Genomic DNA, 15053 nt, shown 5'->3' with positions numbered 1-15053 from the left:
TGCAAAAACAGAAGTCTTAGGCGATGTCTGGGCCTTTGGCTGTAGAAAAATATGCAAATTGGACACTGGCGGGTGGACTCTACTTGTGTGCTGCCAACATGTCCTGGCGTACCCCAACCCACAACAGTGAGGATTGGTCAGCGCTTACATAATCGAGATAGTTACGTTGATGCTCATCGCCAAAAATTTAACATGGCAATACTGTTTCCATTAACAAGATGAGCAAATCGGACCAGAAAAAGGTCAAGGTTCAGGAACCTGTCCAGAAAGAGGTGAAGAATGAGGCACCAAAAAAGTCTGCCCTTTCAAAGAAGCCAGCTGCTACCAAGAAGGTACAGTTCAGAATCATGGTTGGTTCCTACGAACACAATCTTATGTGTTTATCTGTGATTCTAGGTGGAGCAAGCGAAGCTGTGTTCCAGAGAATCTTCCACTTCCAAGCACACGCTCTTTCCATCAAATCTATTGACATAGCCAAGCGTTACTTGGTGACTGGCTCCAATGACGAACATATCAAGATTTATGATTTACAGAAAAGAAAGGAGTTGGGTGACTTATTGGGCCACCAGGGTACTATCACAGCATTGAAGTTCTCCAACGAGGGAGTTATCGACCAAGATTCTACTGACAAGTCTGGTAAGTGGCTCTTGTCGGGATCCGAAGATGGTAAAATTATAATATGGAGAACCAAGGACTGGGAAATGTTCGGTACTTTGAAGGGTCACCAGGGGCAAGTCAATGATATAGCGATCCACCCATCAGGAAGAGTCGCAATCTCGGTGTCTGAGGATCAGACTATCCGTTTATGGAACTTGATGACCGTGAAGAAGGCGGCAGTCTTGAAGATTAAGGGAAGAGACCACTTGGGAGAGAAAGGAGAATTTGTGAGATGGTCCCTCGATGGTAACTACTTCATTGTCGGATTGTTGAACCAAATCTTAGTCTACAAGACCTCCACTGCCAAGATCGTGTTCAAGATGAAGTTTCCTTCTACCTTAATGAGCTTAAAGGTATTGAAGGTCAACAACAAGGAATACGTCGTTACCGGCCTTGGCAATGGTCTTATCCAATTTTACGATTATGAAGAACAGATTTTGAAGAGCACTTTAGAAGACGAAAAGGTCTGGGAGGCCAAGGCAGAGGTCGTGGAGCCAGAATTCCAATTAAGAGGGCATACCAACCGTATCAAGGACTTGAGCTACTACAACCATCCGATCGAAACCAACGGTACTCCATACCTTGTTTCTGTTGGTTCAGATAGCAGAATTGTCATCTGGGATCTTTCTGAGGGTGTTAAGGATCAAGTTGCTGTTTACGATACTGGTGAAAGATTGAACTGTGTTGTCACCTGCGCTGAAACTGTCGAAAAGTCCTCAACCATGAAGAGAAGATTCAACTCGCTTGAAGAAATGAATGGCGAGGAAGCAGGATTTAGTGAGTCGGAATACGAGACTGATGGCGAAGAAATCAAGAAGATCATGATGCCTAAAAAGAAAGGTAAGAAGAACAAGAACAAGAACAAGGTCCAGGTTACCTTGGAGTAGGCTAGCATATAGAGTAATAAAGTCTACAGAAACAAAAGGTAGGTCGAATTGTCTTACAGTAACAAGTGTAAATACATTGGAGAGCAGGTTGACATAAAACAACGAATTGCAACAATTGCGCAAGATACAGCTTTGTATCAGTAAGCATTTGATGAATTTGCCATCTTTGTGTGCATCTTAAGTTCATTAACAATTTTTGAAATTTAACAAATTTCAATCGAAATTAATAATTTTACGAAGCTCTCTTATCTTACGTTCATTAGTTAATATACAGTGTGAAATGAAATCAGTTTAATCTAGCGACGTGCTTGTCGAACAATTGCTTGGCTCTGACCCAGGTTGGAGCAGAGTCTCTGTTTGGCAAGTCCAACAAGGATGGAATCAAGTCACGAGAGAAGAACTCGGAGGCCTCTCTAGGCAACAAGGAAGGCAAGTGGTCAATCGAGCACACAGACAACTTTGGACCAGCAGTGGTCTTGACTGGGACAGTTGGGTCACTGAAAACAGTGGCAATGTCATACACTGGGATAGGGTTGTGTGGGTTGGTGGTGTCAGCAGAAACGTCCACGATAGTTCTCAACTTTCTCGATTCGCTATTCAAAGTCTCGTAGTTGATGAATGGAGGGATTGGTTGAGACAAGTAGATACAATTGATGAAAATGTCGCTGTCGACGATTTCTTGGAAAGGACCACCCTTGGCGGTTTCTTGCATGTCCCACTTCTGGATGTTCTCGTCTGGAATACCCACCTTCTTGAAGAAGTCGACGGCACCGGAACCGCATCTGCCCAAGGCACCAATAACCAAACCAGTTGGGTACTTACCACCGTTCTTTTGCACAGCAACCTCCAAGTCCTTCTTGATATCGGCAATCAAAGCCTCCTCGTTAGGGTAAGGAGTGACACCAGGCAAGTTCTCAGAGTCCGGGTGGGTTTGCTTGAAAGCCCAGTCGGCCACACCGATGGCAGCACCAGCAAAACCGGCATAGAAGCCAAAGGCAGCAACTCTTCTGCCCTGGTCGTTTTCCAAGAATTCCAAGTCGTACAAGGTACCGTTACCGGCTGGGAATCTCTTCAAGACATCCTGCCATCCGCCTTGGTCCTTGTAGCAATGAGCAAACTGGATGTGTTCGTGAACCAATGGGAAGGTCTCGTTTTCAGGCAATTCCTTCAAGCCAAAGATGATTCTGTCCTTGGGAGCATCTGGCCACGAGCCTTCAGGGACGATGGTGGCGCCGACCTTTTCGTATTCGGCAGAGTCAAAGATAGATTGCGAGCTTTCCTCGACGTAGACCTGGAAGCCAGCATCAAGCAATTGCTTGGTGGTGGTAGGAGTCAAGGCTGCTCTGGCCTCTGCGGGCTTGGTTTCGGCTCTTAAGTGTAAGATAACTGGGTTTGCCATTGTGGATAGTGATGTTGAGATGATGAACGAGATGACACGGTTTATATAGTGGGGTTATCGTCAGATGACTGATAACCGGGGCGTCGGTTTGTGTAATTTTTCACCATGACTCAGGCGCGGTTAAATTGCCACTTAGGGTGGGTTGCAACCGTGGGTGCAATAGAGGCCACTGCTGGTGGGGCTAGATAGGGAGGCGAGGGGGCGTAATGACATGAGGTGGTACACATTGCCGAAGGAAGTGCCGTGGCACTAGCTGGCGCTTAGGCAAAGGTTTAGCTATTTCCATTCTGGTCGCATGGCTATTTCTATGGTAGCGCGTGAAACAACGCCAACCGCGAACGCTATTGGCCAATATGGTGGTGGTGACTCAGGCACGGGAACGGATATTGCTGGCGCGATAAGCGACACTGTGCCACGTCTCGGTGACGTGGAGGCAGCCGCAAGTATGCGAGTTGGTAGTGGCGCTTACAGTGGAGGTTTTAGCAACCGAATACGTCATAGTTTCCACTGGTACTTGACGTATCGATAGTGGATAGGCGCTACTTGAATTAGTCACGGTGCTTTTGTCTTCTCATCCTGTTAATAATTTCAGTGGTAGAGCCGTAGGAGTAATTCAAGATTGGATTTCACTTCATGACATGTTCGCAATATTCTTCAGTGGCTGGGCTGTTGGAGTATTCTAGACGATAATTACCTTAATGGTATGTTCGCAATACTTCTACCTTGAAGATGAAATATGAACAGTAGTATGGAAAGATAGATAGCCACTTACTCTTTAGAGTAGTTACTAAGTTAGGGATTTTAGTGGCCATTTTCGTCCTTGCTCTTTTTAGACCAGCATGCTGATGAGATTGAGAAGCCAGACTTGTACCAAATATTTGCCCAGGAATGCAAGGATGTGACTCCATGATTCAGTATGACAACGTCCAATTCATTATAATGACAATGCGATATTCCTTATCTTGAATTTTAAATTTTGGGAAGGCCACTTAGAATTCATGGAATCTTCTGGCTTCGAAACTTCATTGTGACCTATTGTCTGAGTTCAATTCTCTTTTCTGAAACCAAAATTTAATTTGGCCTCATTTTTAGGATGTACTGATAAGTAGACAAATCTACCCAACTATACAAAATGACCTAAAAATAGGGTAAATTTTACTCAAGTTTAATTGAAGGTGTTATATCGAAGAAGGATGCTAGTTCTACTGATAATATTACAAGTACAGGGCTACCTACCTACCTAGAGCATTTTGTTAGGGAAACCACTCTCTTTTGTAATAGCTTTAGGAAACTCCACTTTGTGCCGTGCAACATCATGCCTTATCACCACTTCAAGCTGTTCAGGTGGAAGCTATTACCAGAGAATCCCACGAAAAATTGTATAAGTTGCTTCTTGCACATTTCACAGATTTATACTTTCGATATCGCTTAGATGTTTATTCTACTCCAGCATAATAGCCGTTGTTTTGTATCTGTCCTCTATCTACGCTGAATGTCCAACCCTTAATTGGACTGCTACCCAAACCCTAACAAGACAGTTATGCTGCCTTACACCACAAACACTTCCACCAACTTTCCGAAATCGAGACCATCTCCGCTGTTGATATCAAAAATCTTGATTCCGTCCAAGTTGAAGATACCCTTGGAGATACCGATCAACTTGATGTCAGTTTCAAAAACTGTACCTGAATCCAAGGGCCCTATCCTTATATCGTTGTTGAGTATAATAATGCCGTTGGTGGCGAGCTTGAGAGCATTGTAAGATGAGTAGAGCTGGAGTTTGTTGTAGATGATAATGTCATCGCTCTGTATCTCTCCTGATTGGCCATCTGAATTTAACAAATTCGAGGACGACACGTTGTTCGATGCCGAGTTTGTACTGTAAATGGGATTGAAGTTGATAGGATTCTGTACAATTAAGGATAAATTGAGCCTATTCGTGGAGTTATTGATGGCCTGGACCTTCCAGTTTATAATCTCTCCTAGCTTAATATCCAATTTTCCTTTGAATGTGAGCTTTAATCCCGATAAAGTAGAATTGCTAGTAGTGGTAAGATTGACAGTCACTGAGGAAGAAGACTGCCCCACAATCGAAGTGTTCATTTTTTTAGGATTCATCGAGTTGAACACCATCCCATTGGCCAATGACCCTGTTGAGTTTGCAGGCTTGGCGTTCAAACTATTCGGACTCTTTGACTTATATAGACTGTTCATCATGGCCGACTTCCGGGTTGATGTGCCTCCTCTTATAAACGGAGGCTGCTGTGGCAATGCTGTCTGTGATTGCATTTGTGAATAATTGTTTGAAGTCTTCAATGAGTTGTTTATGGGAGGAGCAATGATGCTAAAATCCAAGTATGGAGACCAGTTGGTGGTAATGACATTACTAAGGCCCTCAAATTGTTTTGTTGCCTTTTTGTAGCTTTGGACTTGCAAATTAAGTTTGATATTTATCGGTCTTGAGTGCTGGAAGTTGTTGCTATTGTTATCTAGGTTCTTGAGTTCCTTATCCAAAAATTCGTTGTTTAATAGCTTGTAAGTTAAGTTGATGGCGTCACCAAGCCGGAACTGTACCGGATACTCGTAGTCCTGGGTTTTGAACTCTTTGATGTCACCGAACTTGAAGTCCATGCTGAGGCTCAATATTTTGAAATGATATTGAAAATCGAGACCAGCCTCTGTCAGAATCTTAATAAGGTCGTCTGAAGACTCTATGTTCAATGTAGCCAACAAAATGTTATTTCTTCCAGCTGGCTTAGTAGACTTTAACTTGATCACAATCGACACGGATACGGGAATGCTTAGATGTGCCTTCAAGGTGTCTTTGGAGTTGGCGACCTTTGGAATCGGGGTGATGGGATTCTTGATGGCATATTCGATCAGAGCACTGTTATTGTTGCTCTTGGCGTCGTCTGATTCGATAAGCGAGCTTGAGAGCTCAAATTGCTTCGAATCGATTCCATTGGATGCAATTTGGTTGTTGAGCTCGGCGAACAAATTCTTAGGTTTTCCCGGCTGGTAATCTGGGAGAATGACCTCGGTGTGGGTGGGCTCACTCGGTATGGCTTCTATTTGTTGAGAATCCTCGTCCGCATGGAGGTAGCAGGTCAACATGATTCGAGGGTTGGGTGATTTCTTTCTGGGGTAGGTGACCGGGATTTCAAACCGCCAGACGATGTAGTAGTTGCCGTCGGTTTGGCCCTGGTAGACGATATCTGACTCGTTGAGAGTCAAGTCGAGGATGCTAAAGTTGGAGGAATGAAACCCTGCAGGCGAGTCGTGGTCCTCAGACGGTTCGTGGGTCGATTCGTCCTTGGAAAAGCTGTCGAGCTCCAGTGCCTCAGCCACGTCGGCGGGAACTATGGAAACATCGAGGTATGCTGTGGATCTCTTTGTTGTGGGTTCGAGCTGGTCTTGGTAGAGAATGTATCCATGGATGGTTTCATCGAAAAAGACAATGGGTCGCTGAGAAGACGACTTCAATTGGGCAACGAGAGCCTTCCCGGTGGGTGAGTGTTCTGAGGACGACGATTCCCGGGGTAGAACTATCGATATACTCATGAAGTAGCTGTAGTGGTAGAAGTTTGAGATCAGATCGTAGATACACTGTGCGGTAGCGCGGACGCGGCCATTGGGGGTGGTTTGGGGCGCCAGTGTGCCTCGTTAGGGGCTCGGCCTGGCAACGGCCAACAGGGCCAGAAACCGGGTGGTAGTAGTCGTTGGATTAATTCCTAGGACGGTGGTGTTCAGCTTTTCTACAAACAATATATATATATCTATGGTAGGTGAGGGCTACGTCTTACTTCTGATGAGACTATTTTGAAGCAATTTATGTGCACTCGAGGCGATTATTTAGGCTAATAATCAAATCAATACCTACATCCGTTATAACCCTTTACAATGTTAATTTAGACTCATCAGTATACTAATACAAAATCTAGAGAAAACCAAAGAGTCCGGTGATGCAATCATAACTGGCACCAAATTCTTTGTTAGAAATGATTTTTTTTCGATTAGTCTAGAGGATCAGATTTTGGTTACCAATCAGTAATTAATTGGCTAGAGATAAGAGGGCTAATAGTGTACTACTAACTAATCCTGGAGCTCTGAAGCAATTGGTACTTGATAATTCGCGTTAAAAGGGTACTATTGAATTACTTCTTTATAGCGGGCTTATTGGATTTATCAAACAATTGGTCCAGTAAATTCAGTTAGGTAATGCTATTGGTTACTTTATAAAGAACAGAATACCTGGGTACAGTTAATTCGGTTACAATAAGTGTACTATTATTACTCTATAATTGAACAATGCTTAAGTTAAACAGTTACTAATTAGTCATGATCAAACAGATGCTAGCATCTGCCATCGCGTTGAAGATTGGTCTATGGTCTAGTACCCAATGTATATGCCTCCTCCTCTCTGGTCCAATTCGTCCACAATGAACGACACGTACTCAGACTTTGGGTCCCACCCCAACTTGGCAGTACATTGTATGTTTTTGAGCATGGGCAACCGTTCCTCACTTAAAGCCACCGCTAGATCGATGGGGTCTAGCTTGGTGGACGTCCCCAACATACCACTGCTATCTATGTACAAGGTTCTGAGTGGCCGAGGGTATGAAAGCGGTGGAAGGTTCTCCTCGTCAAAAAACGAGCTGGAACAATAATCCACGGCAATTTCAAGCACCAATAAGTTGGGACAGAAACTGAAGACATAGTCAAGCGAGTTGTTTTTGATCCCAGGCATTGGGTACTGCACCTTGAGTGTCTTGAGGTTCCTTCCGTGCTTTATCAACATATCATGGAATCCAGCCTCCTTGATGGCTGGACAATGAGCAAACTCTAGCTGGGTGATGCTCTGGGGAAACTGAGTGTTCGTCAAGAACTCGTCGGAAATCCCTCCAGAAATCCGCAAATACGAAAGATTGGGAGGCCAGCTAATAGCGTCGATCTCCTTGATGTCAATGGAGGATCGGGGAAATGAAAGATGGGTAAGATGCTTTAGGGTGCTGATTGAGTTGAACAATTCCTGCAAATTCAAGGTTTCGGAAACCAACCGCAAGTCCAACACCTTCAAGTTCTTGCAATTCTTGAGTGCTAGCAAGGGGCCCAAGCCAAAACTGGTCTGGGGGGCCACGAAGAGCTCGAGGTTCTTTTTGGAGCGCTTCAACAACTTGGCCACAAAGGCATTTTTTCCTGATTGGATAATGTACGACAAGTCCAACTCCTGGACGTGGTTGCCAATGGTCTTGTTGTTGGACATGGTGTCCACGAACGCAAAGAAGTTGGTGGCCTTGAGGGTGGGTCTGCTGTAGATGTAAGGAAGCACCACGGTGTAGAAGAGCTTGGACAACCGCAAGAACTTGGGCTTGAGCTTGCCTTGGAGGTAAAGGATGTCCAAGATGTGCACGATGATCTCCAACGGCAACTTCATCATATGCTTCTCTTCGTTGCGTATTCTGATGATCTCCTCCTCTTTGGCCATGTAGTCGGGATTACCCTTGTTGATACAGCAGCTCAACACGTCGATCTTCTCGAACTGCGATCTGGGCCATACTTTGCCCCCGTACAGTTGTTCTCCACTGAGAACATACACCGAAGTGACATTCACTCTGCTCTTAAAGTACTCGGAATTGCCGTATACATCCAAGGGCTTGGCGTTCTCGGAGTCTTCATCGTAGGCCTCCTCTTCCTCGTCGCTGCTGTTCTGGTTTAGTTGCGATCCGTACACGTACCTCTTGTACGGAGCACGGACCTTCTTGGCTCTTCTCTTGTTCGCTATTTTGGCTTAGTAATGATGCGAGCGATGAGATGAGGTAACAAATAGTGGCCGAGTCTGGGTGGTGGAATCGCTGAGAGTCTGCCCTGGGATGGCCTGTATGCTTAAAGAAAGAACAGATTAGATTAGTGGGGATACATATGGGTTAGTTATCGATCGAGATGGTGCTATCATGCGAACATCCCCGGAGTGAGTATACACGAAAAAAAAGCTGCAGTATATTAAGATACGCATTTGGAATAACCAGAAAATCCCGATGGTTGGTGGCGATCGGCTGGTGCCACGATACGGTGCCGTATGGGCCTCGAGGGACGGTGTGCCTCGGGGTCCATGTCGAGGTGGTGTGTCCACTTGTGTAGAAGTTTGCCCTGGGACTTGAGACTGGTGCTGGTATCGAAATAGTCGTTGCCCACTGCTGGGTATTCTGAAGATGGTGAAAGCCGGAACTTTTTCATACCCTTATGCTGCCCCTGGGATAGGAGATGGGGGGTCTTCACCACACTGCTGCTCCTTGAGTGCACAGGAGTTGCTTTGATGCGGACAGGCACCACTTCGGCGGGGCTAAGCTTGGACTTAACCACTTGGGCTGGGTAGACCACGCAGAATCTGAAGAGAATTCTGGGGATAAATAGGTGGATATTTATCCAGAGCCTAGTGGCATTGATTGGAACCTGGACACTCATTAATATCATGAACCCCATTATCCTTAATACACCAGTCACGACCGCAGTGTGGGCATGTATGACAAAAAGACTTATGGAGTGGATATTGCGGAAAAGGTAGTGGTTGATAAGATTCCATACCACCAACTTATAGAGATTTGCCAGTTGTTGGAGTGCAGCCACATTGTGCTGCTGCGATCTGAGTAGCTGGTATTGTAACTCGTCGAGAACTAGCTTAGCTACCATCCATGGATGACGAACTATTTGGATAAATGTTATCCTTTCTCTCAAAGTGGCGGCAAAGTCACGAAGCTCCTTCACAATCAAAACACCTGAATTGACCTGCGAATCAATTGCTGACGGCAATTGAGATAAATCGATTTCCTCATCGTGGGAATCGCTATAGTCCAGTTCCCTTGCTAAAAGATTCAGCATCGATAAAGTGCTAGATACCCCATGAAGGGAATACTTCGAAGCGGGTGAGTTTTGGGGAGCAACATTCCTATGCTCAAAACTGGAATAACGCTTTCCACTTTCGGGAAAAGGGGATTGTAGACTTGATGGCTGGAAAGCACTGAATGTAGGACTAGCTATAGCACTACTTCTGGGGCTGGGTGTGGACGAATAATCCACTTCTGTAATTATGCCCAATGCCTGTATCTTCTGGTCCATTGAGTGTTTTCCGTTATTAGCCTCTGACTTTAAATTCAAAGGAAAAGGCTTCACAAAAACTCCCGAGTCTACTTTAGGGCTATTCTTTGTGTTTTGGACTAAACTGAGAATAGTTTTTTCAAGCTTGGAAAGATAATTCACGATAGTGGAGTATTCTTCTTCTTGAGAGCCCAATATCGTATCCATGGCTTGCCTCTGTTCCTCGGATTTCAGCTCAAGCGAGGCAAGTTTCTCTGCTAAGCGTTGCTGTTGCTGGAGAGTCAGCAAGTCGATGGGAAGCAACGCCGTATAAAACTTGTTCACCAAATATTTAACCGTAGAGCTATTATCGGATGAAGAGCTATTTTCCGGGAATTCTGCAGCGTGCTTGGAGTAGCTGGCAGTATTCTGCCAATCGGCCAAGGTGACAAGCCATCTGAATACCAGCCAGATTTGAAAGAGGATGATGTTGATATTGTTAAACACCAATTTCTTGCGCTTGTCATCCACAGTGATATGTTTTCTGGACCAGCCCATGAGGATTGAGGTTGAGAGCGGCACCAACAAGCATGCCACAAGAGCTAAGCACTCGTAGTAGACGACCTTGCGTAGGAGGACCACTTTGGAGGCGATTTCCGAGCCACTGGGCGAGTTTATCACCAGGGTGAGTTTTTGCTTCACCAGCCGAATGTGCCGAAGCCATTTCCAGGGCCACTCTACCGAAAACTTAATGGACCAGCCAATTAGGAGGATGAGGAGGAGGTTGGAAAACAAGTCGGCAAGATCCATGCCGCCCAAGCTGTTCCATGCCGCCTCGGGAACCATCACTGCCACCATGGCTGGAAAAAACACGCTCACCCATATGAAGTACTTGCCTGCTCTTCCCAGTTGGTTCGGCTCCGAAGGCTGCTCGCTGGCGAATGGCGACACTGCCAGCCGCACCTCGGCGTACAAGCACTCGATCGAGACATCCAGTGGCTCTTCACTGGTCTTGGAGCTGACTGGGGACGATGTGGGAGGTTGTGGTGGTTTGTATCCTTCTTTTACAATTTGCGGGTTAGCTGGGAGCGATGAGGGTGAGGGGTGGGAAAGACGCATTTTGAGACCGTTCGTGGAGGACTCGTTGGGGCTGCTGGCCAGGACGACTTTTTCCATGGGGATCGGACGGTTGTCCAGTGGAGGATAGGAATGTTGTGATGGAAGAAGTGGCAGCCATAACCGTGCACAAAATCAAAGATCTGGGGAGGTGCAGGGCACAGCGCGTATCGTACGGCACGTGACCAGGTGGGAGTGGTGGTGGGAGATACACTCATCAGAGACATAAATGGCAGGGGAATGCTTGTGACTGGAGTAGGGAGAGCGGTGGAGCTTGGAGGAAGGTGATGCAGGGTGACAGGATCAACACAAGGCGAGAACACGCCGTCTGCAAAGAAACCACCACTGCTCATCTAGCGGTGGCTCGCGATAAGATGGCTCACGTGCCGTGGTGGGGAGCCGTGTCACGTGATAACCCCATCCGTGCGGCGGCACCCGCGAAAAATTCTCCTCCCAGCCATGAAAATTTTCTCTTTCTTTCCCTACCACTCTTCTCCATCAACTCAGCACATCATGGTTTTAGTTCAAGACTTATTGCACCCATCCCCAGCTTCCGAAGCCCAACAGCACAAATTAAAGACTTTGGTCCAGTCCCCAAGATCCTACTTCATGGACGTCAAATGTCAAGGCTGTTTGAACATCACCACCGTGTTCTCCCATGCCCAAACCGCCGTCACCTGTGACGGCTGCTCCACCGTCTTGTGCACCCCTACTGGTGGTAAGGCCAAGTTGACCGAAGGTTGTGCCACCAGAAGAAAGTAATTCCTTTCCTGATTAATGATAGCATGATTGTTCGCTTCCATATAGGTCCTGCCACGGGCTGTTAACTCGGCAGTTTCTGGGCGGAAACTGGCCGGCTTAATGTATTATAGAATTCCTTTTGGGTCATTTATATATTCCTGGTTATAATATATACTCGGATTAGTGAGACGTAGACGGCTGTAGCTTGCAGTGCCAGCTGCCATGCTTCCAGAGTATGGTAGTAATGTTGTGACCACGTCAGAAACTCTAGCAGGCTGTTCCACCAGGCTGTTCCACCAGTTAAACCACCTTTCTGCCATTACCATTGCCTTCCCCCTGATGGGTCCGGCCCTCAGCGTGCACACGACCTGTCACCGCCACTAGCGCTCGTCAGTGCTCCTACCAGATTGGGTAAATTTCCCTTTGTATTTGCACTATATACATAGAGGAGTTATGCCCTCCCCTGTGGCCTATATACACTAGAGGGAACGTTACTCCCAATGCTGCCCTATATACACATTTGCGCCACATTGACGTAAAAACTTTCCTTTTGAGTCAGACAAATCCGTAATGCAAAATGACTCCGTGGTCCCAGACAGATCGCATACTTTTCTTACAGACATTGGCACCGAATTTGTACTATTAATTGCCATCCAAGGTGGTGGGATCGATGTCAAAATTGGCCCTTTTTCCTTGGGACCGGTACTTCTTAGACTGCTCCATTTCGGCAGCAATGGCATCGGAAACGGTATAGAGCTCGTCCTCAAATGCCTCCTCGGTGGTGCTGGTGATCTTCTTCCACTTCTTCTTTCTCTGCTCCTTCAAGAACGTTTTCTTCTGGGTCTTGGACAACACCTCCAACTTCTCCCTGACCTTGTCGGAGAGAGCATTCTTGACTTGCACACTCTTCTTGCCCAACGGCCACAAATCTCCTCGGTCGACCTTTCTAGCATCGTGATAAACCTGTTTACCCAAACTCTTTGGAACCTGCCAGTTTTCGACATTTCCCGAGGGGGCACACACGTTCAACTTGACATTGTTCTTGACCTTGGATGGGGTATCGAGGATTCTGGGCCATGTATTGATATCTGTCTCGTTTCTCAAGTCGTAGTTGTTGTAATCTCTGTCCTTGTCTATTTTTTTGATCGATGTTACATCATTCTTGCTTCTTTGGACAATAAGGTAAGAGAAGGATCCACTTTCAGTGTTTCTTCCTCCGGGTCTACCACTTCCCTCGAGTTTCTTCAAAGTACCCTTAGAAAGACCGTCTAACCCGAACCCATCTTCTGCAGTCTTGTCCCAGGCAGTTGCCAATCTTCTTCCCTTCTTCAACTCCATGGTGAACTTAGGTCTCTCTACAACCTTGTTGAAGGAGCAGAAGTTCAACCGATGTTTGTGTGAAGGAATCTTATAATACTTTGGATCGCCCAATTGCAATGGACACTTTCTGTGGTGTGGACAAGGTGCGATGACACTGATATGGTAATTCACACTTTCAGAACTTAAGCCTGAGTTTTGGGCATCCTCGAGCGAGATGACTTCGAAGTCTTCATTATCTTCAACTTCGAATTTCAATTCCTGCTCAGTTGGTTCACCAAACTTTTCGTTCAACTCATTCTCAAGTTCAAGGCCCTCTTGCAATTCCTCCAGCTCGTATTGTTCAAGAAGCTGTTTTTCGTATTCAAGATCTTCATCCGAGATCATTTGATCTTCCTTCTTCAACTTCTGTGGCTTGATCGATGATCCCTTAATGTAAGGTCTAGGGATTTTTCCAACCTCATTTTCGTAAGCTTCTGGTCTGATCATAATCTGTCTGGCTCTAGCAATCGTCTCGAAACCGAGAGCATTACCTCTTTCTATCAATACCAAGTGTCCCTCTGGACTCAACAATCTCAACAAGAGATGAATGTTGGTGTCGATATCTTTGGGGAAGTTAAATTCCCGGGTCAACAATGCTTGATTTACCATGATCAAATCATATTTCTTGGTCACGGGTAAACTATCTCTCAATCTTGTTCTTATCTGAATATTATTGGTTTTAATTGGTCCAACGTAATCATCCGTGGCATTGGGATCCTCTCCCTCTTCTTCTTCCTCCACTACCTCATTCTTTTCAACTTTAGACTCCTGTGCATGCACTTCTTCAGATACATCTTCGTCAGGAACCTCCACTTCTGAAAAGTTCTCGTTAAGTTGACGAGACAAAATGATCTTAGCTCTCTTTTTCATTTGGTGGTTTTTTCTACCAACCACATAGGCTTCTTTTTCTTCAGGGACCCACTCATCGCCCATTATTTCGTTCAACGCCACTATTCCCGTCGCGGGGCCGTAACCCACATCCAATATACGTTGGGGGTTGAACTTGTCAACACCAACCCTCTTTTGGAGCTCCAAAAGCACTTGGTGGGCATGCGAATAGTTTTGTAAAAATAATGCAGCTATGTGAGCATCGCAATCAAGGGCAGTATCTGGGGCCTTCTGTATTTGCTCCTTCAGAAGACTCTGATAAATGGTGGCTGCTCTCTCTCTCAACTTGTCTGGAAGGGCAGTGCTTAATATATTGTTTCCGATCACTTTAGCAATCTCGTAAGGTAAACGTGCCACACCCTTTTCAACTCTACCTTCTAAGGTCCAGTCGTGCAATCTAGCTTCTTCTGCGTTTCTTCCTTTGATAAACGAACCGTCTTCATTTCTGAATGTGGACATGGCTTCTATGTAGCCGGCATTTTGGGCACCATCTCTGGTGGGAGGAACTGATTTCTTGATGTGATGGGAGTGCTGATCTATCGCTTCTTCATCTCTAACCATTCTATTGGCCCTCACCAATTGTCCAAAGGACTCACTGTGTCTCCTTCTATCAAAAGGCAAAGGAGACCCGATGTCAGGGCCATTTGCCACCCTATCTTCCTTTATGAACTCAAAATCCTGGAGGTCCATCTTGTCCATGCGATGCATGGAGTGGTGGAAGGACCTCTGGAAGTCTGAAAAAGTGCCTGGTAGTCCTGAATTCACGCATAGTTTGAGTATAGATCGCCTCTGTGCCGAGGCACGGGCCTGTTGGCTGTAGAATCTGATCATTAATGGTACTTGTTGCAGCCTAACAGTGAAAATTCTGTGGTAATTTGGATGTACAGTATCATCGATTACGTAAATGCTGACTCAGCGAGGCCTGGTGCACATTG

At 45.8% G+C, this 15053-nt stretch overlaps 9 protein-coding genes across 9 annotated transcripts; 2 read left to right on the top strand and 7 right to left on the bottom strand.

Annotated features, from left to right (window-relative positions):
* The first annotated feature begins 221 nt into the window (after window positions 1–221).
* On the top strand, window positions 222–1590 carry CANTADRAFT_85957 (uncharacterized protein). Its single transcript, XM_020211317.1, has one exon. It carries the CDS (start codon window positions 348–350, stop codon window positions 1542–1544), a length of 1197 nt encoding a protein of 398 aa, XP_020062094.1. The 5' UTR covers window positions 222–347; the 3' UTR covers window positions 1545–1590.
* A 195-nt stretch (window positions 1591–1785) lies between these two features.
* Window positions 1786–2956, bottom strand: LYS1 (saccharopine dehydrogenase (NAD+, L-lysine-forming)). Its single transcript, XM_020208097.1, has one exon. It carries the CDS (start codon window positions 2941–2943, stop codon window positions 1831–1833), a length of 1113 nt encoding a protein of 370 aa, XP_020062093.1. The 5' UTR covers window positions 2944–2956; the 3' UTR covers window positions 1786–1830.
* Window positions 2957–3583: 627 nt separating this feature from the next.
* Window positions 3584–4042, bottom strand: CANTADRAFT_27401 (uncharacterized protein). Its single transcript, XM_020208096.1, has one exon. The coding sequence runs from the start codon at window positions 3849–3851 to the stop codon at window positions 3639–3641; it is 213 nt and encodes a 70-aa protein (XP_020062092.1). The 5' UTR covers window positions 3852–4042; the 3' UTR covers window positions 3584–3638.
* An 89-nt stretch (window positions 4043–4131) lies between these two features.
* On the bottom strand, window positions 4132–6613 carry CANTADRAFT_27400 (uncharacterized protein). The gene has a single exon (XM_020208095.1). The coding sequence runs from the start codon at window positions 6502–6504 to the stop codon at window positions 4492–4494; it is 2013 nt and encodes a 670-aa protein (XP_020062091.1). The 5' UTR covers window positions 6505–6613; the 3' UTR covers window positions 4132–4491.
* Window positions 6614–7333: 720 nt separating this feature from the next.
* Window positions 7334–8428, bottom strand: CANTADRAFT_92119 (uncharacterized protein; the record flags this gene model as incomplete). The annotated part of the gene is made up of 1 exon (XM_020211916.1): window positions 7334–8428. One exon carries the CDS (start codon window positions 8426–8428, stop codon window positions 7334–7336), a length of 1095 nt encoding a protein of 364 aa, XP_020062090.1.
* A 258-nt stretch (window positions 8429–8686) lies between these two features.
* CANTADRAFT_320653 (uncharacterized protein) lies at window positions 8687–11304 on the bottom strand. The gene has a single exon (XM_020208430.1). The coding sequence runs from the start codon at window positions 11188–11190 to the stop codon at window positions 8944–8946; it is 2247 nt and encodes a 748-aa protein (XP_020062089.1). The 5' UTR covers window positions 11191–11304; the 3' UTR covers window positions 8687–8943.
* Window positions 11305–11643: 339 nt separating this feature from the next.
* Window positions 11644–11892, top strand: RPS27A (40S ribosomal protein eS27; the record flags this gene model as incomplete). The annotated part of the gene is made up of 1 exon (XM_020211915.1): window positions 11644–11892. The coding sequence occupies one exon, from the start codon at window positions 11644–11646 to the stop codon at window positions 11890–11892; it is 249 nt and encodes an 82-aa protein (XP_020062088.1).
* Window positions 11893–11904: 12 nt separating this feature from the next.
* CANTADRAFT_320704 (uncharacterized protein) lies at window positions 11905–12279 on the bottom strand. The gene has a single exon (XM_020208431.1). The coding sequence runs from the start codon at window positions 12195–12197 to the stop codon at window positions 11997–11999; it is 201 nt and encodes a 66-aa protein (XP_020062087.1). The 5' UTR covers window positions 12198–12279; the 3' UTR covers window positions 11905–11996.
* On the bottom strand, window positions 12279–14946 carry RSM22 (mitochondrial 37S ribosomal protein RSM22). The gene has a single exon (XM_020208094.1). The coding sequence runs from the start codon at window positions 14824–14826 to the stop codon at window positions 12514–12516; it is 2313 nt and encodes a 770-aa protein (XP_020062086.1). The 5' UTR covers window positions 14827–14946; the 3' UTR covers window positions 12279–12513.
* Between the last annotated feature and the right edge of the window lie 107 nt (window positions 14947–15053).

Source organism: Suhomyces tanzawaensis (assembly GCF_001661415.1).
Source record: "Suhomyces tanzawaensis NRRL Y-17324 unplaced genomic scaffold CANTAscaffold_8, whole genome shotgun sequence".
In the NCBI taxonomy this organism is placed as follows: domain Eukaryota; kingdom Fungi; phylum Ascomycota; class Pichiomycetes; order Serinales; family Debaryomycetaceae; genus Suhomyces; species Suhomyces tanzawaensis.
Note: the sequence above shows the minus strand (reverse complement) of the source record. Positions and strands in the feature narration are given on the sequence as shown.